The sequence below is a fragment of the Pituophis catenifer genome, unplaced genomic scaffold (genome assembly GCF_029215685.1).
Source record: "Pituophis catenifer annectens isolate HBS135680 unplaced genomic scaffold, rPitCat1.0.hap2 SCAF_2, whole genome shotgun sequence".
Classification (NCBI taxonomy): Eukaryota; Metazoa; Chordata; class Lepidosauria; order Squamata; family Colubridae; genus Pituophis; species Pituophis catenifer.
Window position 1 is genome coordinate 180,857,868 of NW_027256882.1, and position 24,109 is coordinate 180,881,976.

Below are 24,109 nucleotides of genomic sequence, written 5' to 3' on the forward strand. Positions count from 1 at the left end.
GTGTGCATGGGGAAGCATTGCATTATGGGTGTGGGCACACGTGCTATCACACGCGCATGTGTTTTTAGCACCCAAGAAAAAAAGGTTAGCCATCGCTGCCCTAGGACCTAGAAGATACTAGAACTCACAGTCTCCTGGTTTCTGCGCCAGCACCTTCACCACTATACAGGACTGACTCTATTATCTACAGTACATTCAATAGGTAACCAAAAAGAAGAAGAAGAGGAAGCAGAACAAGCAAATGGAAGAGGAAGAAGGAGAAGGAAGAAGAAATCTTCCTTCTGGTGGTTGTACCTTCCTTCTATTGGTGGTTGTACCAATAGTAATAGGAGCCCTTGGAGAAATCTCCAAAGGGTTGCCTAGATGCTTGGAAATTTTGAATTTATCAGAACTGAATATTCTGATTTTGCAACTCAGAACCCTACTCAGAACTGCATATATACTCAGACACTGCACTAACAGCTCTTAGCTCCTTGGTTAGTACTTGGAACTGTTACGTTTTTACCAGTCCCAGACTATGAATCAAATTGAAGATTAAATCTCAAAGAAGAACAACAACAACCATTGGCATTGACAAATTTGCCATCAGTCAATTGCAAAAGCGGTTTTACTCGGAACAGCTTCCATCCTGCAACAATATCTGGAACGCCATCAGACATCCACATCTGCCTATCCTAGGTCCTTGGAAAGGATTCAATAGGTAGACAAAAATGCCAAACCCAGTCTGAATATCTGGCTGACTGTGCGACGAACCATAATAATAAAGTTGTGGTTCCAAATTGAGACCAGATATTCTAGTCTGGCTATTGTAAATGAAAAACAACAACCACATCATAAAGAAAAGTTGCACAATAAACATCAGATCTGGTTTCAATTTCAGGTAAACAGAAGTTTGTAGTGATTGTTATTCAGTTTTATTAAAGGTCATTAATGATGGGTGCATTAGTGCCTTCAAGAAGCTAAAGGGGGAAACAACTGCTTGGACTGAATGTAGAGCAGGGGTGTTGAGTGCAGCTGCAAGCATGGCTGCCTGGAATACCCGCCATGAAAGAAATGGAGAGGCAGAGCTAACAGCAGGATCAGAAGCAGGACTTTGGCTGAGGCCCACAGCAGCCTCCAAGCAGCCTGGAGAGTTGGACGTGGGAAAGAGCTGCACAAAAAAAGGAAAGAATGACATGTAAACAATGGCATAAGAACAGGATCAAATACAGCTGATGGTTCCTGGTGGAACAATGAAAAGGTGGATTTACTTTGTCTTCATTTTTTTAAACAAGTCATTGATTTAATATTGGAATAATGCTAAGAAGGCACCATTTCTTTTTGTTCACCAGGTGAAATTGAAAAGAGTCATCACTTTCTTCTAAATTATAGCCAATGGATAGAAAAGATGGTAAAGTATTGTCTTTTTTTTTTAATCAATTCAGGAGAAGTTTAAAAGGGGGGTGGGGGTGGGATCACCAATCAGAATAACAGGCCACAATCATAGCCAAAGCAGTCGAAGGAACTGAAATCCAGAATGGGATTTCTTAAACTAGCTTTATTTCCATCTGGTTTATTCATGGGAGATTAATAGCTTAAAGCTAAAGTATAGAAAACACCTAACACAGTATTGGGGAGAAAACAGTTTAGATTAAGTAAGTTTTACACATCATGCAATTCAGTTTTTGGTTTTCTACTAATCTGGTTAAAGTTTATGTGAATACAGCCAATGCCCTTTCCTTTTTTTCCATTTCCCCCACCTCCAACTCTTCTGCTTTGCATCTACCTATTTTACAGTACTTGCATGTTTATTTTTTAGACTTATATGCCACCAAACTTGCCAAGGCAACTCTAGGCAGCTTACAGTCAGACAATTAAAATATTGTACAAATGTTAAAATGTTAACAAATCATCTCTGATAGTCCATTGGTCACTTACATGGATGAGCATTTGCCTTTGGAAGTACTTCTGTATAGTTCCAGACTTGGAAGTCTCTTCTGAGAGAATAGGAAAAACAAAATGTGACATGCAAGAATTCCACTAAGCACATTGTTAATAACATTGTGTGCTTTATTTCAAAGAACAGAGCATGCAGGTAGTCCTCAACTTATAACCATTTTTTAACAACACATCAAAGTTACGATTGCCATAAAAAAAGTGGCAATCCATCCTTAGAATTATAATAGTCTCATTACTCCCACAATTAAACGATTGCAATTTGGGCACTGGGCTACCGCTTGCATTTACATTTGTTGTACAGTCTTGCGGTCATGATCATGTTTTGCAACTTTCCCAGCAGCCTTCTGACAAGCAAAGTCAATTGGGGAAGCTGGATTCACTTAATGACTGCATATTTCACTTAATGATCACAATTCAAAAATTGTCATAAAATCGGGTCCAGTCACGTGGTGACTCAATGACTGCATTGCTTGCAGTCCCAATTGTGGTCATAAGTTGAGGGCTACCTGTAGTGGAGTGCAAATAAAGAGTATCCTTTGACAGTTTCTTTCCCCTTTAAGAAGCAAGAATCAAACAGAAAAAAAGTGGCAAAGATGAAGGCCCTCCAAAGATAGGATTTGCAGGTGTCCTGGGCTGGTTCTACAGCTGTGTGATCAAGGGCAATTGCCAGTCTTGTGGACGCAGAATGGGACAACTCGCAGTGGCCAACTCACCATGGCCAATTTGTCAGGGCCGACTTGCAGCCAACTCGCCATGGCTAACTCACCATGGGTTAACTCAACAATTCAATTTAATTATTTAAAATAATTTTTAAACATATTTTAATTTTTGTCATTCACACTTCATTTTGTCCTTCCTTTTGCATCCTTTCTTTAATTATTCTGTTCCACCATTTCTTTGATGTTAATGTAACTCTTGTCCCATGGTAAGTTATCCTGCGGCAAGTTGGCCATGGGGAGCTGGTTGTGGCAAATTGTCCTAGGCCCTTTTGGACAAGTATTAACTTCCAGCTCTGCTCCAACGTACTTAAAATCATTGCAACCCCCGTCTATAGTGTGCATGTCAGAATGTCAGGGTTCCCATTGATACAGACTCTTGCTTTATCCCATTGGCTCTTCACTCTTGAAATCATGATCCTGTGCCATCATTTTTTTAAAAAACAAGAAAGATGGCAGCATTACAGCCCCTTTCATACTGACTGGTCAGAGGAAAATACCAAAGTATCTCAAAGCAGGGGACTAGTTGGAGAAGGCACTGGCCAACTCATCCAGAATTTTGTTTTTGAAAGAGGATGGCATTAAGAACAATTGCAACCACACAACCACATACTTCATACCATCTGGTCACACACTTGTTCCTCCCAAAGAAAGCCCCCTGCCAAGGTCATCATTTCTCCAGACAGTGCATCTTTCTGCAAACTAAAATAGAACACAGTAGTAAAAAGGCAGGCTATGTTTTCCCTATGCATAACAAGCTTAGCAGAACAGGAGAGAATGCAACTTTGGAGAGAATATTTTGTGATTTGTAACTCTGTAACCTATTCTTGCTTTACCTAATAGGAAAATATGAACTTGCCTTCTAGGTCTTTTAAGATGCTGATTAAACTAAAGTTTGAAGTCTCCAAAAATATCTCCTCTCTTATGTATGCATGCATACACACACAAAAACATAATGTTTCTTGCAAATAAATGCAATTCCACTGTCAAATATAGGAAACTCCAATACTAATTCCATCACAGGATGTTTTCAATGAGAACATGTGCTAAATCTAAAAAAATTATGGGAATCTCTCTCTGCTTTTGTTTATTTCAAGCCTACATTCCCAAGGCCCATTTGTTGAGATACCCTCAAATGGATATTATTGCTATTCCTGTTTTACAGATGAGGCACTAAGTCCAAGAAATTGTGACCATACTATTTTTGGCCAAGATTTGGTCTAAGTCTTTTATGCTCAGCTCATTAATTGATCATCATAGCCAACTAAGAGGATTGATTAGGTCATCCTTACAGTGCTATTTCCTGTTGAACTTCCACCACATTGTCTTCCAAGAAGGTGATGTGTCGGTGCAGCTCCTTCATTGATTTAGAAAGAAAACAATATTGCTTTAGGCTTTCTTTTTTTTTTATCTTAAGTTTTTACACTAGTTCAGCTAGGCTTCAACTCTCTTGAAAACCCTAAGATGGCAGGATACGGGAAGAGAGATTAATTTGAAGATCTCTAATCCTTGATATTTTATATTGGATTCATTATATGCCATCTAATTCTAATTGAAGATAATCTAAACCTGAAATCAAGCATAAGAGAGGATTTTTCTAGGAATTTGGCAGACACAATTTTCATCATAATCTTCAACTTTTATCTATTGTTTCAGCACTTAGATTGATGTGGCAGCTATAGGTAGTCCGAAACTTATGGTCTCACTTCGGACCAGGATTGCTGTCATAATCACTGTGGTCATAAAGCAAGATGTCACATGACCACATCAACATATGATGGCAATCCCAGCGCTCCCCATTACAGTCATTAAACAGGAATTGCAGTTTTTTACGCAACTACCCACTCCAAGCCATTCCAGGTTTGGTCCCTCCCACCCCCGAGCCTCAGTAAGATAAGGGACAGGCTCCAACTCACAACACCGTTGATCCCCCCCATCTGTATTTTGGCCATCCTGCACCCTGTGTTGAGAGGTGGCAAGTGGCCCCAGAAATGTGTGACTGGAGCTGCTAGCCATGTCCTGGGAAGCCTCAGTCACCAGAGTCTGTCCCAGCAAGCATTTGCTTGCCCAGCTGCACCAACCTTTCACCTTTTGCACCAGCCATCACAGCTGAAGCAGAAGCATTTCAATGCCTTTGCTGTTTCCTTTTCAGACCTTTGGCCGCTTACGCTACCTTGTGTGCCCCAGCTTCTCTGGTTTCCTACACATGGCTCCCACACCTGCCCTAACAGCACCAAGCCATAGTCTCTATGAAGCCCCAACAAGCTTTTGTTCACCCAGTTGCCTTCTCTCCCAGTTTCCTGCACCAACCTTCTACCTTCTGCATCAAGCCAAAGCAGAAGCGCCTATCTTTGCTGGGGGTTTTTTGGACCACACTTCTCCAGTGTTCATTTTCTAAGTCTATGTCTTATTATTAGAAGACAGTGCAGTGCCTCATTTGTGTTCACTTTTACTTTGTGATTCCCTTTGATCCTGCATAGATTCTGTTAGCTTCATATATGTGACATTTCTGTTGCAGGCAACAAAGTTTGGGCCTAAAGGGAGTCATACCTGGCTCTTCAGAGACAGCCCTTGGATTACTGTGCTCAGTTTCTCAATATGCTGCTGTTTCTAAAATGCCAAAAATCAGAAGACTTTTATTTTATTCCTATGTAGAAAAAAAATGAGCCATGCATACTTTGAGGGCATGAACTTGGAGGTGCTTCCATGCTAAAAACTCATAGTATTAATATATAATTACTCTTCTAGAAGCTACAGGGAGAATTGCAATTGCTTTGTGAACAGGCTTGTATTATACTTCTTTAACGTTAATATACGGTATTATACAAAACTAAAATATTTAGCTAACCACTAACCAGTTTGCTAAAATATATAACTGAAAAGTGTAGGTTTTGAAATTATATTAACATGTATTTATGTTCTATTATTCTTTCATCAAAGTGGTATTTTGGTATTTTGGGAATCGTAGAATCTTTGAGTTGGAAGGGACTTTAGAAATTATATAGTCCAGCCCTCTGCCCAGTGCAGGTTCCCCTAGAAATGTCACTGACACTGACTGTCCAGCCTCTGCTTAACCACTTCTGGTAAAAAAGAACTCAACCACATCATGGCAGCTTGTTCCATACAGTGAGGAGGTTGGTCAGATATTAGGTGAAGAAAGGCTTCACCCAGTCTTTCTTGGGTTTGAAGGAGAGTGCATAATGAACAGTGAACACAGGGGAGGAAGGTACGTATTGTTTATTTCATAATTCTAGAATTCAGAATGATCTGGTGAGCCTGAATGTTGAAGATGGAGAGGAAATCAGAAGATAAGGCAGTGATAGTTATGAACTTGGACTGCTTTGAATGAATTTGAGACAACTTCAGAGGAGCTGGGGCGGCTGGGCTGATACTAGTTGTATCATTAGTTGTAATGGCTGTATAGTGTATAAGTAGGCCACCCAGTGCCTATTTCTGGGAAAAAGCAGTGGAAGAAACTATTACATTAATATTTGGGAACTTCCCAGAAGCATCTGGCTGAGCTTTGTGGGAAATTAAAATTATGTACTATCAGAGCCTTTGTCTCTAATTCTTATATTCAATATTTCCATAATGCTGCTTTTATTATGAATAAATGGACCTTTTACTCTTAGAAGCTGCTTCTAAGCAATGACGTATCTCTCAAATTAAAGTATAACTGGAAGGATTCAGGAAGTAGCAGCTGAGATAGCTACTGAACAATAACCCTGTCTGCTGAATAACATATATAGGTTGTGAACTTTGACAAAATTGGCTATTATAGAGACCTGAAAAAAAATCACCCTGCCTTGACTCACTTTTCTCAGAGACCCTTGAATACTTTAGTTTGCTATAAAAAACACAGGAGCTTTGAAACCAAAAATATAATTGATTTACCTGCCTGATCCTGTCATACATTGTCTGCCACTGAGCTTCCCATTCAAACAAGTGCCTCTATGTTGGTGGAGAAAAAAATATAATAATATAGTTGCAGCAACTTCCAGTCTTCAAATGCAAAGACACAGTCACAACTATATCTTGAGTATTCAAGATTATTTCTGTCCCAAACCTGGGACAATTGTGGAGCTCTAGTTTCAATACAGTAGTTCTCTTTTGTCTTCCACAAGTGAGTAAGCTGGTGAGAAACTATATTCTCAGAACAGCCAGAATGCATTCAATTTCTTCACATATGAAAACTTGGACATATTTTTTTCCCTAGTAGCTCTAATTGCCCTACTAAACACTGTACTTTGCAAAACAAAAATGTTCCACCTCAACAACACATTTTAATGTGCTGTAATGTATTCTGCTTCAGTGCTTCACCCTACTTCTCAAAGCACTGAGATGCACATCTCTGGCACTTGATTGACAACTCATACCAAAGGAAATACCCAGGGACTACATTCTTGAAGAGCAGAAAAACAGGGTAGCCTCTCCAGTGCATAGAAGCAGGGGCTTTGCAGGTTTACTTCAAAGCTTAATCAGAAAGAGGTGGTCTTTAAACTTTATATATTCCTAGTAGGGACATTTTCCATTGTTATACTTTGGGAAACAGAAGGGAACCAACTATGGGCACAATATTGCTGCTCAGAGGACTCTTCCATGCTCAAGAAAGCTCATTCTTTTCTCCCCATGAGGAAACATACAGAGATCTATCTCCATTCAGATTTTTCCCACTTCCTGGAAAAGAATAAAAGAGGAATTAGCAGACTTCTTATTTCCCATGCTGGTCACTGCCCAACAGCTACAGCATCTAGTTGTAGGGAATGGGGCAGCAGTAGAGTACTATTAGTTTAATAACCTGCTGCATATGAAAATCTTACCTCGTCTTAATAAATCTAGCAGCTGTAGCATGTGGCATAATAAATAAACACATAAGGAGAAATAAAAGCTAAACAAATATATGTGGATCCTAAAGGAAGAACATTAATGGTGGAAATAAAGAGAGGGTTTTTATCAATTTTGTTAGTAGTTATTTATGCGCCTAACAAAAACCAGGGGGATTATTATAAAAAACTACACGAAAAGATAATTATGATAGGCCACAGGAATATTTGTAGCATGGGCAATTATAATGGGATAATACTATAGAAGTTAAAAAAGATTACACCAGCAGTAAAGACAATAAGAAGAAAAGAAATACACTACCCAAAACATTTTTTAATATGGCAGAGGAACTGAATTTAATAGATATATGGAGAACTTTTCATCCTAAAGAAAATAGATACACTTTTTATTCTAATCCCCATGCATCTTGGTCCAGAATAGACATGTTATGAATGAACAAAGAATTAGGACTAGAAATAGAAAAAATTGAGATTCCCCCCCAAACCCGTGGACAGATAATAACCCCCTTGAGGTAACATGGAAAGGCCCCAAAAAAAGATGGGTGCTAAATCCACGAATATTAAAAGAAAAAGTGTATGTAGAAAGGATAATGAAAGAATTAAGATTATTTTTTAAAGAAAATAAAAAACAGCATACCTCTTTAACTAATTTATGGGATACTATGAAAGCCTATATAAGGGGAATAACAATAGCCTATAACGCAAAGAAAAACAAGGAAAATGGGAAATCCACAATACTCTTCTGGAAGAAATTGGTAATTTGGAAAAGAGATTCCAAATAAAAACAGGAGACGAATCAATCAAAGAGAAGCTGACCCTACTGAGACATAAGTTAAATTTATCAGAGCAAGATGAAATCACAAAAAACCTAAAACACTCTAAACAATTCCATTTTGAACATGCCAATAAGACTGGAAGGTGGTTGGCCTACAAATTGAAAAAAGAAAGAGAAGCCCAGATTATTCAACAATTGGAAGATGTGATGAGGAACATTCAGAATAACAAGGAAGAGAAAAAGAAAATAGCACAAGATTACTACACAGATCTTTATAATAAAGAAGATATATCAATGGAGAAGATCAATAATTACTTAAGGGAAAAAGAGATTATACCGTTAGGGGAGGATGAAAGAGAACTGTTGAATAAAGAAATAACAGTAGAAGAATTAAGAGCGGCAATCTCAAGACTCAAAAATAATAAAACACCAGGTCCGGATGGTCTCCCAGGAGAAATTTATAAAAAATTAGGTGAAATTATAGAACCAACTTTATTGGAGATCTGTAATGAAGCATTATTTGAGGTGAAGATACCAGAATCGTGGAGGGAAGCATATATTACACTACTCCCGAAAGAAGGTACAGATAAAAGTCAGATTAAAAACTACAGACCGATATCCCTTTTAAATGTTGATTACAAAATATTTATGAACATAATTGCAGAAAGGCTGAAAAAAAAATTAAACGCAACTATACATTCAGATCAAAATGGTTTCTTCCTGGGCAGACAAACAAGAAGCAATACTAGAATAATCGTAGACACCCTGGAATACTATGAAGCCCATCCAGAAAAACAAGTGGCTCTTGTTTTTCTGGATGCCCAAAAAGCCTTCGATAATCTGAATTGGTAATTTATGACTAGTCAAATTAAATTAATGAAATTTGGAATTAAATTTGAGAACATGATAGAGGCAATATATAAATCACAAGGGTCAAAGGTAATAGTGAATGGAGATACTACAAATTCAGATAACAAAAGGGGTACAACAAGGGTGTCCGCTGTCACCATTATTATTTATTTTAACATTAGAAACCCTATTAAATAGAATTAGAACGAATTGTGAGATAAAAGGATCAAAGATTAGAAGAGAGAAATGTAAGGCACAGGCCTTTGCAGATGATGTGGCATTTATTATTGAAGAACCTCTGGAATCTGGCCCAATTTTATTGCAAGAAATAGGAATGTATGGGGAAGTAGCTGGATTTAAAATCAATAAGGGGAAAACTAAACTGCTGGTCAAAAATTTAACAATAACTCAGAAAAAAGAATTAGAAAAGGAATTAGATTTACAAATTGTTAAAAAAATTAAATACCTAGGGATTTGGCTATTAGCGAGATGCTCATCTCTAAAAGAAGATAATTATGTGGCCTTGGTCCAAAAAATAAAAAGGGATCTGGAAAAATGGGGGAGATTACAAATATCACTTTTAGGCAGGATAGCATCTATTAAGATGAACATCCTGTCTAAATATTTATTTCAAACGATACCGATTCCATTAGATTTTTTTTTTTTTACAGAACTTAATAAAATTACCACTAAATTTGTCTGGGCGGGGAAAAAAGCAAGGATAAAATTACGATCGTTACAGGATAGTAGATGTAGGGGTGGTTTCGGTCTTCCGGCATGGGAAATGGCTGCCACTCTATTCTGGATAAGAGATTTTAAGGGATAAAAGAATCTTAACCTTGGAAGGACATGACCTACAAAGAGGGTGGCATGCTTTTATGTGGGACAAAAAGAATAAGACACAAACATATGTTTTTAGAGATAAGATTAAAGAAGCACTAATACGAGTATGGGAAGAAGTAAGGAGGAAGCAGTATTTGAAAATCCCAAGCTGGTTATCAACCATGGAAGCCATGATCCATCCCAATACAGTAGAGATTAGTAAAATGATTAGATTAAAAAAAAATTAGACAAGCATGGAAAACTCAAAAGTAATCAGGTTTTAAAAGAGCAGGGAATATCTATCAATTGGTGGCCATATTTACAAATACAGTCCAGATACAAGAATGATATGGAAGAATTTGGTATTGAGTTAGAATTAAATCAATTAGATAAATTATTGATGGGCCCGGAAAGAAAATTAATATCTAGACTATATAATTACTTATTAGAATTTGATAGAGCGGAGGAAGTGGTAAAAGAACCAACGATCGCATGGGCCAAAAATATAGGGCACAATATAAATTTAGATGAATGGGAATTTATTTGGAATAAAAACTATAAATTAATAAAATCGGCAGCATACAAGGAAAATCAATATAAAATGCTATATCGGTGGCATTTAGCACCTGCAAGATTGGCGAAAATATATCCGAATTTAAGCCCTAAGTGTTGGAAGTGTAATCATCACCAAGGTACCTTCTTTCATATGTTGTGGCTATGTCCCGAAACGAAGAGGTATTGGAGGAAAATACAACATTGGTTACAAGAATTAATTAACAGTAAAATCAAATTAATCCCAGAAACTTTTTCCTGGGTGTACTAAAAACTAAATACCATAAAAAAAATAAGATATTTGATTTTACATATACTTACAGCAGTGAGAATAGCTTATGCGCAATATTGGAAAGGAAATAATGTACCACCAGAGGGATTAATTATTCAAAAAATATTCAAATGTGCCGAAATGAACAAATTAACTTTAGAATTAAAAGAAGAGAGGATTCAGAATACTAGAATCACATCCACTAGATTCTGGGCTTTTTTCTTTTCTGGCAGCCAGCAAGTTTTTCTGCCAGGTAGGAGACTTATATAGATCTATTTCCAGCTCCTTTGCTTTCATCAGTAAGCCACACCCACATCTTATGTATCCTCCCTGTAAAGGTATAGTATCTATTTTCTTACTTCTTCGTAGGGTTTATGTGTGTTTTTAAAGGTATAGATACTAATAGAATTTCTATTACACTACTACCAAATTCTGTGATCAGTTTTACATTAATTGTATTGATTTCCTAATCTAGTAGGTCCTTATGACAAATATATAAAGCATGTGAAAGTTACCTTCAGTTCATTGCCTTCTGATCTGAGTTCCTTCAGAACATCTTTGTTGGACTGCTCATCCAGCTGTTGCTTGAAGACCTATGTATGTATGTAATTATTGCAAAAAAGAATCCAAAGTTTTCATAGCTGAGAAGAAGGCAGTGCCATTATGTGGGCTCACAGATAGATAGTTACTATTGTAGGAAGCAGGATACTAGTTTCTTGTTTGATCTTGCATACATTTCCACATCAGCCTGCCCTCTCAGAGATGAGCCAAGAACAGATTCTCCTAGACTAACATGTTTTTTGCATCTGCTGAACTTTCACTTTCTGAAGAATTAGCAAATGAAGTATCTTGTATCAAAGACAATTCCTGCTATGTTCATATGCTTGTTCCCCCATTTGTTTCAGAAAAGGATCCCTATGAACCAGAGGTGGCCAACCTTTGTCCAACTTAATATGATTTGGAAGAATAAGAACAGCAGTGGGTGGAAAGAGATTTTCCAGATTTCTGAAATCAGCAAAGATCCTGAATCCTATATAAGGCAAGAAATTTAACCTTATCTTTATAAATCGAGCCCCTGTGGCTAATCATTTATTCAGACTAATGCATTAGCTTTTCTGATCTGAATTTTTGGATTCATTTGAACTATATTTGAAGCCAGATTAGATTTATAGTGTCATACAATTCCTATATGTGCTATCACCATTAATTATGTAATCACAACTGTGAAATAATGCTAGATAAGCAACATACAGTATATCCAAAGATGTTTAGCCATCTAAGTACAGTTCTGATACATATTTAACATGGAGTTGGTGTCTTTTTATTGACATAATGAGTCTTCCTACATGCTGAAAATTGCCACCCCAAGTAAGCATTATCTCAAATTCAGGATTGCATTGCTGACTTATTCTCACCATTCTTACCAGGCTATAATTGGTTTCTTATTTAGCATTTGGTGTTTTGCTAAGGTTTGTTTCTAAGGTTTTACCCTTCCCCACTTCCCATCAAAAGAGCTCTTCATTTATTTTTCCAGGTTTCCGCATGATTATCGCTGCTATCACTGCTAAGTGGCAGCAACTAACCAAAATTAGCAGATCTTCAAATGCATATCTAGTTAATAATTGGATGGGAGACTAACAGGAAATCTCGGAGCTGAGATTTTTTTTTTTTTAGGAGGCAATAAGAAACCACTTCCATGAAATTGCTAAGAAAACTACATGGGTTTATCCCATAGAATCACCAAGAGTCAAATGGCAGGTACAATGCCCAATTTCTATTTCAGGTTGCAAATTAAATGCTGCATATTCAAATGTTGGTTAATGAAATTTGGCATATTTGTAATGTCAATCTATTTCATCTGGTATGCCGCTGTTATTTTTCAAGTTTATGATTTATTGTACTTGGAGCATAAAGTGATAACCGTAAGCCAAAGTAATTATTTTATAGTCAAATGAAGTCTAGAATAAGGGCAGCAATTTTTTTGAACTCTGCCCTTTCTTAAGTACTCACCTTTTTTTCCAGTTCTTTAACTATCTCAGCCATTTTCTGATTTTCCTTTTCCTGCAATTTAGCAAAGAAATGAAACAATCTAATCCCTCTGCTCAGATTTTTTTTGTTGAACAATTTTAGTTTTGTATTTTTTTTATTATCAGCACTATTAACACTTAAAAATCATACTCTGTCGCACTTTAGAATATTCAGCATGCTTTATGCAATTTATGTACAGTAAATCAGCATTATTATTATTGTTATTCCTATCCTGTAGACATGGGGACTGCAGCTAAGATTGCCACTAGAGTGGGGAGGCAAGGAATGTTGTGGGTTCCATCCTCCTAGGGACCCAGAAGAAGGGCCTTCTCTGTGGTGGCTCCCCTCTCTCTGCAACATCATTCCCCCAGAGATTAGACTATCCCTGACTCTAACATGCTTTAGGAAGGCGCTGAAGACCTGGTTCTGCCAGTGGGCCTGGGGAAGAGTGGGATGGAGCTAGTGGTGAAATCTGAACCAGTTTACTACCAATTCGCTGGCTGTGCATGCACAGTGCATACCATGCACCAAATGCGAGGTGCACGAATGCAGTGCACGCCAAAAGGAGGCATTCAGTAAGTAGAACAGTGTGTGTGTGTGGGGGGGGGGGGTGATCAGCTGTGGCGTGCAATCTTTTTTTTTCTTTTAAAAGCATTGTTTTTAAAAGTAAAAAAAAAAAGCCTCTGACCATCACGCTGCTCAGCTGGGATCATTAGAGGCTTTTTTTTATCTTTTAAAAGCATTTTTTCTACAACTTCGGCCAAAGAGGTTGTTTAAAAAATGCTTTTAAAAGCCTCTGATGATCAGGCAACTTAGCTGGGATCATCAGAGCCTTTTAAAAGCATTTTTTGTACAACCTTTTTGGCCGAAGACGTTGTAGAAAAAATGCTTTTAAAAGTAAAAAAAACAAAACCCTCTGATAATCGCACGGCTTAGCTGGGCATGGGGTGGGGGGGAGGGCAGGGATTTTTGCTTCTGGTTCTCCGAACCACCCGCTGCCATCACTACCAGATTGGGTGATCCGGTCCGAACCGGGAGCATTTCACCACTGGATGGAGCCCATTAAATGGCTTGTGTGATGTGTTGTTGCCAGGGTGGGGGGCTATTATTTTATTATTTTCTTTTATTAGTTTTAATTTTTATATTTGATGTTTTTATGTTCGTGTAAGCCTCCTTGAGTCACCATGCGTGAATAGGTGGCAATATAAATTTTCTAAAATAAAAAAAATAAATGAAATTAATGAATTCAAACTTTTATTAAACTTAGCACTATTTTCTTTATCTGAATGGCCTTAGTCTGAAATTCTCAAAAAGAGTAGAGTTTTTTAAAGAATCCAATTTCTATTGCATTTGCCATAGCAATCATATACAAAAGGCAGGTTTGGGATTCTCATCAGGAAGATGGCATGACGAATGAGAAAGAAGTATCAAAACTCTTGTCCAAAACATTTAGAGAGCACCAGAATGCCTGTCTTTAAAGACACTGTTTTTATTTATTAAAAATGTTACATATCAGATAGAATCATGAGTAACCACATACTGGCATGAATACTTTTCTAGATGTGATCAATTCACTCAAGGGTATTTTTAAAAGTTGTTGAATGCCTAAATGGGAAGGAGAAGGTGTATCATTGGCCATCAGAAATGAAGACTAAAAACAGAACATTGAAATAGCAATTACAAAAATTACCAAAAAAACCACACCCTTTATTGGTTCCTGTCAGTTTAAAGAGCCCAACTTCTTCCTCCCAGAATACAAATTGGCCAAGGTTTCTAGAAAACCATGTCATATAACCAATTCTCTTATCTCCACCCTGAGGGGTAAATACAATAGGATAAAGGAGGAAGGAGGGGAAGCTGAGGACAATGAGGAGAGAATGCAGAGCTCTTAAATTAGTCCCCTGAGGGGCTCACTTGCTTGTGGATATGCAGCTGGCGTTGACGGCTTCGGTTCTGATATTCCTGCAGAACTCCCTGGATTTCTTCCAGCTCCTCTTGCAATGCTCGAGTTTTCTTCTCCAGGGGCTTAAGACTGCAAAGGACAAAAGGGAAGGTATCCTCACCATCTCCTATGCCAAAAATTTAATCCCAGACGCACCTTACTCAGAAGAATCCTGACCTTGCTTCAAATTTGTGTCCCTTCCATTTACAGTTGTCAATACATTGAGCTGAGCCTAACAGCTAACCTTTGCAAATCCTTGCAGTATTTTTCGGTTAGAAAATAAAGAAAAACCTCTACAAAAACTGCTTTCAATTTAGCCATAACAGATCTTCTAGTCTAACTGTTGCTCAAACTGGAGACCTATTCTATTCCAGATATGTAAGTGGCTGTCCAGTCTCTCTTTGAAAGCTTCCATTGATGGAGCACCCACAACTAGGCAAGCTTGGTTAATTGTTCTGTTAGGAAATTTCTCCTTAGTTCTAGATTGTTTCTCTCCTTGATTAATTTCCATCCATTGTTTCTTGTCTTGCCTTCTGGTGCTTTGGAAAATGGATTGACCCTCTCTTTTTATGTTGCAGCCCCTCGAATATTGGAACGCTGCTATCATGTCCTAGTTCTTCCTTTCACAAGACTAGACATATCCAATTCCTGCAACCGTTCTTTATATGTTTTAGCCTCCAGCCCCCTAATCATCTTTGTTCCTCTTTTCTATATTCTTTCCAGAGTCTTTATATCTTTTTTATAATATGGTGAACAAAACTGGATGCAGTGTTCTAAGTGTGGTCTTACTAAGGCTTTATAAAGCGGAACTAATACTTCATGTGATCTTGATCCTATCCCCCCGTTAATACAACCTAGGATTGCATTGGCTTTTTTGACTGCTGCTGCACACTGTTGGCTCATTTTTAAGTGATTGTCCACCTGGACTCCAAGATCCCTCTCGGAGTTACTGGCATTGAGCCACATTTCACCTAATCTATTTTTCTTGCCTAAATGTAAAACCTTACTTTTCTCTACATTTAACAAAGGATTCCTGATTGTTGACTAAATAGAAAAATGGCAGGCTGAATTATGAATAAATAATTTTCAAGGGTGCCCATTTTCTCTCCAGCTTTTTGAGGGATCAGCAATTGCCAGAAAAAATTGGGGAGAAACCCCATGACAGCCTCTCACCTCTTGGTCTGTAGCAAGGTACAGAGCTGGGTCTGATGTCTTAACAGTGCCTCATATTCCTTCTGCCAGACTTCACCATGGGCAAGTTCTTCATGGATCCATTCCTGTAGCCAAGCATTCTCATCTTCAAAGTTCCTGAGTTTGTAGGGGAGAAAGTTGATGAGGGGTGAATGTGGGACATTCTGGTAAATCTAAGAGGTTGCAGAAATGATACTTCCTTTCCAACTGATAAATGTGAAAAACAAGAACTAGATGTTCCTCCAAAATTGATGAAAATACAACAAGAAAATAAGAATTGCTGCTAAGAGTCCTCCAGCAATATTAAAGGAGCTGTAGGAATGTTTGGCAAGTACTGGCTATGTACTATACAGGCAGTGGTGGGATTCAATTTTTTTAACAACTGGTTCTGTGGGCATGGCTTAGTTGGGGGTGTGGCTTGGTGGTCATGTGACCGGGTGGGCGTGGCTAGCTGGTCATGTGACCGGTAGGCATGGCTATCTGCATAGGGACTACAGAGGGCTGAAAAAAGTCATTTCTGACTGGTCCTTGCACTTTTGACCGGTCCTCGCACTTATAACCATCCTCACATTTATGCCCGTTGCGGCATTCTTAACAACCGTGTCACTCATTTCACAACTGCTTCTCTTCATCATGGTGACAAGATAGGGCAAAAACGTAAAATGTGAGGACAGTCGTAAGTTCGAGGACTGGTCAAAAGTGTGAGGACCAGTCAAAAATAACCTTTTCAGCCCTCTGAGTAGTCCATATGCACAAAAGGACTACCCAGAGGGCTGAAAACAGTGATTTCTGACTGGTCCTCGCACTTTTGACCGGTCCTCGCACTTATGACCATCCTCACATTTATGCCCGTTGCGGCATTCTTAACAACCGTGTCACTCATTTCACAACTGCTTCTCTTCATCATGGTGACAAGATAGGGCAAAAACGTAAAATGTGAGGACAGTCGTAAGTTCGAGGACTGGTCAAAAGTGTGAGGACCAGTCAAAAATAACTTTTTCAGCCCTCTGAGTAGTCCATATGCATAAAAGGATACAGCAATAGAGAGGGATGAAGGAAGGGAAGGGAAATTAGAGTAGGAGGGAGGGTAAGAGAGGGAGGAAGAGAGGAGGAGAAGGAGAAAGGAAGAGGAAGTAGGGAGGAGAAGAAGGGGGGGAGGAGAAAGTAAGAAGGAAAGAAAAGAGAGAGGTGGTAGGTTTGAGGAGAAAGATTGCTGTACAATAAAAAAGATGAAAGGAAAGAAAGCCAACCCCAAACAAATATAAAGATATTAAGATAAAGAATGAATTGTTAAATTTTAAAGAATAAAAGAGAACAAATATGAATAAATAACAATAATTAGAAACACATATACAAACATACAATGTATTTTCTTTGAACAGAGTATTTGGCCGGTTCACAAATTTAAACAGTGTTAGTCATTTCAATTAAATTTACAGTTTCTCTATTTCCTTTTTGCCATATTTATCCCTCATCTATTTTTTAAAAAAACCAATATTACCCTTCATCCTTATCTCTTATCTTAATCAAATTCAATTTTTCCCTTCTATTCTATATTATACCCCTTCCCATTGTCATCTATTTTTATATCCATCCTCATATTGGTTAATTATGTAATTATGTAATACAGTTGTTTAATACAAATTCAACATTTTAATATAAATCAATTAGTTATATAACTATCTTTTTTGTATATTAATCAATATGAACATGAATATTCCAATTATTTCCATGCAATCCAATTTCTTACAAATTAATTAATTATATTTACCAATAATAATAAACCAAATAATTTCCCCCATATATTCCTCCAAACCACAACTTAACCATTTCTGCTTTCAACACAATATACAATTAATAGTATTTCAATTATTACAATTCCCTAGTTAAATAGAGCTTTTTTTCTTTTGTGTTTTAAAATCTTGAACCTCCTCTTTTGCCCTAAATTTCCCATTGTTTGCAGTTTTGCACCTACCTTTTTTGGTGAGGAAAAAGAAATCTCTCTCTGCCTCATTTTGTCACGTTGCAGCAAAGACCCTGCTTTATTTTCGCTTTCGCTTTTTCAGCATAGCTAGGGGAAAAAATATCTGCTCCAGCTCTCTTTGCAGCTAGCAACAGAGAACAGACCCCTGCGCAAAACAGCTGAGAGCAAATCAGCTGAGAGTCGGGAGGCTGATCTAATCAACTTGTGATAATTAACCAATGCTGAAGCTGAAGGGGGCTGTTTTTTCTATTTTTGCAGGCACCGGTCTACTCATTTGTTTTCTTTTAACACTGATCAGCTGTAGGGCGGCCCTTTGAAGCCCCGCGGCAAGAATTTAAAGTTTTTTTCCCTCTAGCCATCAGCTGGGACTCAGGAGGCAGCAATAGATTGGGAGTGGGCGGGGTAAGCGAACAGCGAACGGCGATCCGGCAGAGGGTGAGGGTGAGTGAAGGCATGGGGGGGGTGAGAGAGGGCTTTGGCGACCCCTGTGAAATGGCCGTTCGACCCCCAAAGGGGTCGCGACCCCCAGGTTGAGAACCGCTGCCCTAGTTAAATAGAGCTTTTTTTCTTTTGTGTTTTAAAATCTTGAACTCTCCTCTTTTCCCCTAAATTTCCCATTGTTTGCACCTACCTTTTTTGGTGAGGAAAAAGAAAAGAAATCTGCCTAATTTTCCAACGTTGCAACAACAGCAAAGCCAACAGCCTGCTTTACTTTCTGTTTCATTTTTCAGCATAGCTAGGGGGAAAAAAATCTGCTCCAGCACTCTTTGCAAGCAAGCAGCAGAGCCCTGAGCAAAACAGCTGAGAGCAAATCAGCTGAGAGTCGGGAGGCCGATCTAAGCAAGGGCTAATAAGCCTATGCTGAAGCTCCGCGGGCCAATAAAATTACAAAAAAACACTGAACCCTTTGTTAAATTGCTGGTTCGCCCGCCCCTCGCCCACCACTATTTATTGGCAATAAATAGTGGTGCGGAGGGGCGGGGCAAGGGGCCGGGCGAGCCAGCAATTTAACAAAGGGTTTGGCCAAACCCCCTAGAACCAGCAGAATCCCACCACTGTATACAGGACAACAATCTCCTATATTCTTCATATGTCTGGGCTATGGGGTAGGGTGACAAGATGGAAGCCTTTTCTTACAAAGAAAAACATCCAAGCCTGGCTACATTTTCCAAAACCTACATCAAGTCTAACAAAAGACTGTGGGAAAATGCGTTATGGTCTGATGAGACCAAGGTTGAACTTTTTGGCCATAATACCAAAAACTATGTTTGGTGCAACAGAATGCATCACCAAAAGTACTCCATACTCACAGGGAAGCATGGTGGCATTATTATGCTTTGGGGCTGCTTTTCTGAAATTGGAACTTGGGGCTTTAGTCAAGATAGAGGGAAATAAAGAGTTCCAAATATCAGCCAATTTTGCACAAAACTTTCAGGCCTCTGCGAAAATGCTGAAAATGAGGAATTTCTCCTTTCAAGATGACTATGACCCAAAGCATGCCTCCAAAGCAACAACAGAATAGCTTCACCAGAAGAAGATCAAAGTTTTGGAATGGCCCAGCTAAAGCCCAGACCTCAATCCAATTGAAAACCCCAGGTCACGGGGTCACCTGAAGAGGGCTGTGCACAGGAGATGCCCTCACAAACTGACAGATTTAGAGCACCTTTGCAAAGAAGAGGGGCAAAGATTCCCAAGGCAAGATGTGCCATGCCGATAGGCTCCTACTCCAAAAGTCTGGATGTTGTCATAAAATCAAAAGGTGCTTCCACAAAGTACTAGTTTAAGTTTGCATTATTGTAAGTTTTTTATTTTCATTTCCCCCCCTAAATGCCCTGGAAATTTTGTGTACCTTTCTCCTGACTGTTGCCTTCCAGCAATGAGATCCCTTTGATGCTTTGAAAGCTCTTAGCAGACCATGGCTTTTGCTGTAAGAGGCAACTGAGTAACTATCAGAAAAATCTTACTACAACAGCTGAACTTTATAGGTCTTGATCAGTCATTTTAATTGATGGCAGGTGTGCATTACTATTTAATATCAGTTTGAATGTGATTAATTCAATTTATTTATAAGAGGATGTGCATTCTTATGCAATGTTATTGTAAGATTGTTTTCATTTTCCCCCTTGTAGAGTTTACAGTATATGTTAAAAGAGGAAAAATTCTGAAGTGATTTATCTTAGTTTGATTTTTACATCTCAAAAACTTTCGATTTTAATAGAGGTATGTTCTTTTTATATCCACTGTATTTCCTAAAAGCTGAATTTGTTCCTTCCTTTCTTATATACTATGAGAATGTTCCTTCTCGTTCTGATTTAAACTTATTGCCAATCTTTTCTGTTGGCTAAAAATTCAAGGTTCTGTGTTTATCTAAGCATTTAGATAAACATCTAAAGCATCTGTCTGTAACTTGTTAAATACATACTGTCTGCTCATTCAGGGAAACAGCTGGTTATAATTAAAACTGACCATATTCACTCAATTACAGAGGGTTTTTAAAAATTTGTTGTGTGAAGATGAAGCCAACATATTTTGCCCATGCATATTTAATATTTTCTTTAAGAGCCCTGGTGGTGCAGAGATTAGAATGCAGTATTGCAGGCTAACTCTACCCCCAGTCAGGAGTTCGATCCTGACTGGCTCAAGGTTGACTCAGCCTTCCATCCTTCTGAGGTCAGTAAAATGAGGACCCAGATTGTTGGGGGCAATATGCTGACTCTGTAAACGGCTTAGAAAGTGTAGTAAAGCACTATGGGGTGATATCTAAGTCTAAATGCTATTGCTATTCTTTATATAAAGAGAAGATAAGAGAGGGTGGGGTAATTGAAATCAAAAGGGAATAATGTGAATCAAGTGTTCCTCCCCATATTTCTAATATGATGTGTAGTGGGATAAAAGCTTCTTTGGCTAAACAGGGAGTATATATGGAAATGAAGAGATTGTTTTATTGTAATTTGTCCAAGAGCTGTAGGCAATATACATCAAACATCTCCCATTTTGTCCTCAGAAAGGTACTGTTGGCTCATTTGGTCACCCAACTCCACGGTTGAACGGGACTCTGAGCCTGAACCTGGATCTCTCCAATCTCAGTCTAAAATGGTAACCATTATACAAAACTGGGTCTAGATTCTTCTACCTCTATGAAAAGCCCCAGATGGTTCCATTGTACAGCTTACAGTATGTTAAAAGAGGAAAAATTCTGAAGTTATTTATCTTGGTTTGATTTTTACATCTCAAAAACCTTGCATTTTAATAAAAATATGTTCTTTTTATATCCACTGTACTTCCTGAAAGCTGAATTTGTTTCTTCTACCTGTATGAAAAGCCCCAAATGGTTCCATTGTTGGTAATGGTATTGCTATTCCTGTACAGGGAAGAGACAAGTGTAAATATCTAGTTTGATCCGCACTGCTCTCTATTCAGTATGCTAAAGATATCTGTTTTCCGTAACATATTTCCCATGGCCTGACCAAATCCCATATTTACAACTAGCTCTTGCTCACAATCAGGCTGCAAAGAAAAGTTGTTAAAACACACCCAGGACTTCTTTGCTTGAGTTTGCTGCTTCGACTCAGCGCCATATTCATGTTCCACAATGCCTTAGTTGGGCAATTTCTTTCTTAGAGAAAATCAATACATTTGCAAGCATGGATTGGAGACCCTGAAAAAGAAAAGATCAAGCTATTCAAGCATTTAGAAATATTGAAGACACACTACATTAGAGGACACCCCAAAATTTCTGTGCATGTGATCCAATGCATATACAAACATGTTACAAAAATAACAAATGCAGTCTGGAAGAATTGGCCAGATATATGTCATATTTTCGTATGGTCAACTTGCATGTTTGTCTGTGCGTTGTGAAACTGAGGCCTTTACCTGGTACCTGCCACTCAGGGTCAGATTCATCAGGACATCCGTTAGTGACCAAATCAGCCAATCAAATATACCTTCTACCTAGGCCAGTTGCCATCACATAGGAATATGTTGCTTGGCAACCAACTGCCAAGCATTACCATTCTACCCTCCAATGCATCTCAAACATAAGGCATGCCCTAATCCCAGAGCCAATCCATCCTGGCAATAGGTTTTTCATTGGCCCCAGGGGACATTGCCTCCATCTCACATCCAGCAGACCATGAGTGAAACAGTTTTAAATGCTTAAGTACACATATAGACTGGGTGAAACCAGGCTTAATAGCAATAACTGAGAGGGATCTTGGCGTCTTAGTGGACAACCAGCTAAATATGAGCCAGCAGTGTGCAGCAGCAGCCAAAAAAGCCAGTGCAATCCTAAATTGCATTAACAGAGGGATACAATCAAGATCAAGTGAGGCACTAATACTACTCTATAGTAAGACCACGCCTAGAGTATTGCATCCAATTTTGGTCACCACACTATTAAAAAGTTGTTGAGACTATAGAAAAAATGCAGAGAAGAGCAACCAGGATGCAGAGGTGGGTTTCAGCAGGTTCTGACCAGTTCTGGAGAACCGGTAGCAGAAATTTTGAGTAGTTCGGAGAACTGGTAGTAAAAATTCTGACTGGCCCCACCCACATCTATTCTCTGCCTCCCAAGTCCCAGCTGATCGGGAGGAAATGGGGATTTTGCAGTAACTTTCCCCTGGATTGGGGAGGGAATGGAGATTTTACAGTATCCTTCCCCTGGAGTGGGGTGGGAATGGAGATTTTATAGTATCCTTCCCCTGCCATGCCCACCAAGCCATGCCACCAAGCCATGCCATGCCACGCCCACCAAGCCACGCCCACAGAACCAGTAGTAAAAAAACTTGAAACCCACCACTGCCAAGATGATTAGGGGACTGGAGACTAAAACATATGAAGAATGGTTACAGGAACTGGGCATGCCTAGTCTAATAAAGAGAAGGACCAGGGAGACAGGATAGCAGTCTTCCAATATTTGATGGGCTGCCACAGAGACGAGGGGGCCAAGCTATTTTCCAAAGTACCTGTAGGCCAGACAACAAATAATGGATGGAAACTGAACAAGGAAAGATTCAACCTAGAAATAAGAAATTTTCTGACAGTGAGAACAATCAACCAATGGAACAGAAGTTGCCTTCGGAAGTTGTGGGAGCTTCATCACTTGAGACTTTCAAGAAGAGATTGGACTGCCATCTGTCAGAAATGGTGTAGGGTCTCCTGCTTGGGCAGGGGAGGGAGGGGTTGGGCTACATGACCTACAAGGTCCCTTCCAACTCTTCTTAATTTGTAATTAAATCATTTTTAGTGCTTCAGTTAACATTCCCCTTTTAGCCCAGCACTCTAAGGCAGGCAAAATCTATTAGGCTTTTTCACCTATTATCTTGGAGGGAATTCTGGAACTGTAGCAACAACTACTTTGTGGCATTTCTTCCTGAACTATGGGATAAGCAATTTCATATTGAAGTGAACCCCAATGACATGCCAAGGGACTCCAGGAATTTTTCCTTACCCCACCTCAAAACCCAGGTCCCATATGTGTTGACACCATCAGATCTCTCTTTAGGAGGGAAGATATAGATTAGTTGAGCCCCCTTATGGTATCCTGCATTGCAAAAACAAACCCAGAGTGAAAAGAAGTGGCAGAGTGCTTGCTCAAATGTCTGCGCTCCTATCTCACTGACCAGGGGTCCTCCCAAGAGTGAGACTATTAATGCTCATAACTACTGCGGAGGGTAAGAGAGGCAAGATGAGCCAGTATTTGGAGGTGTCCAAAAGTAATATTTCCATGATTATTGTTGTTGAGGAAACCAGTGACTCTGAAGTATTGGCTCAGCTGCAGCTTCTTCAAATTCATAGGAAAACCTGTTCCTTCTTAAAAAAAATAAAAAATAAAAAAGGCTGCAGCTTTTCTTTTGATGCAAAGAATAAGACTTTGTTGCTGTAGACCTGTGGCAGCTCAGAACAGCTAGTAAGTTTTGTTCCTTCTCAAAATGCCAAGTTTACAAATGATGATCAGTCATCTTGGAGCTACATCTAAGCTGAGATCTTTTGCATAGCAATTTCCCAAATGTGTCTTGCTTTTCACACCATATCAGCTGAACAGGATGAGCAACTATACATTGGCTGGATTCATGAAACACAACAGGCAATAGCACTTAGAAAGTGCTTTACAGCCCTCTTTAAGCGGTTTACAGAGTCAACATATTGCCCCCAACAATCCAGGTCCTCATTTTACCAATCTCAAAAAGATGGAA

General features: G+C 38.8%; 1 protein-coding gene across 4 annotated transcripts; it reads right to left on the bottom strand.

The window, feature by feature from the left end:
• Nucleotides 1-891: 891 nt before the first annotated feature.
• On the bottom strand, nt 892-24,034 carry LOC139312988 (protein KASH5-like). Of its 4 annotated transcripts, XM_070938244.1 has the most exons (13): nt 22,711-24,034; nt 21,447-21,570; nt 21,223-21,273; nt 15,911-16,045; nt 14,710-14,827; nt 12,778-12,828; nt 11,283-11,360; nt 6,549-6,605; nt 5,205-5,264; nt 3,947-4,011; nt 3,275-3,356; nt 1,918-1,976; nt 892-1,150 (listed from the first exon to the last, which is right to left on the bottom strand). In XM_070938244.1, the coding sequence occupies exons 2-13, from the start codon at nt 21,494-21,496 to the stop codon at nt 952-954; spliced, it is 1,005 nt and encodes a 334-aa protein (XP_070794345.1). In that variant the 5' UTR covers nt 21,497-21,570; nt 22,711-24,034; the 3' UTR covers nt 892-951. The 4 variants fall into 4 exon arrangements, with proteins under 4 accessions (XP_070794345.1, XP_070794346.1, XP_070794347.1 ...); XM_070938245.1 differs by lacking the exon at nt 21,223-21,273; XM_070938246.1 differs by lacking the exon at nt 6,549-6,605.
• Nucleotides 24,035-24,109: the final 75 nt, after the last annotated feature.

Coding starts and splice junctions, on each gene's coding strand:
- LOC139312988 (XM_070938244.1), bottom strand. CDS start 21,496: ATGAATATGGCGCTGAGTCGAAGCAGCAAACTCAAGCAAAGAAGTCCT. Junction 16,046..21,222: donor ATTTGGGGCTTTTCATACAG/GTAGAAGAAACA, acceptor CTACAAACTCAG/GAACTTTGAAGATGAGAATG. Junction 3,357..3,946: donor GTTCAACAGGAAATAGCACT/GTAAGGATGACC, acceptor GTTCTATTTTAG/TTTGCAGAAAGATGCACTGT.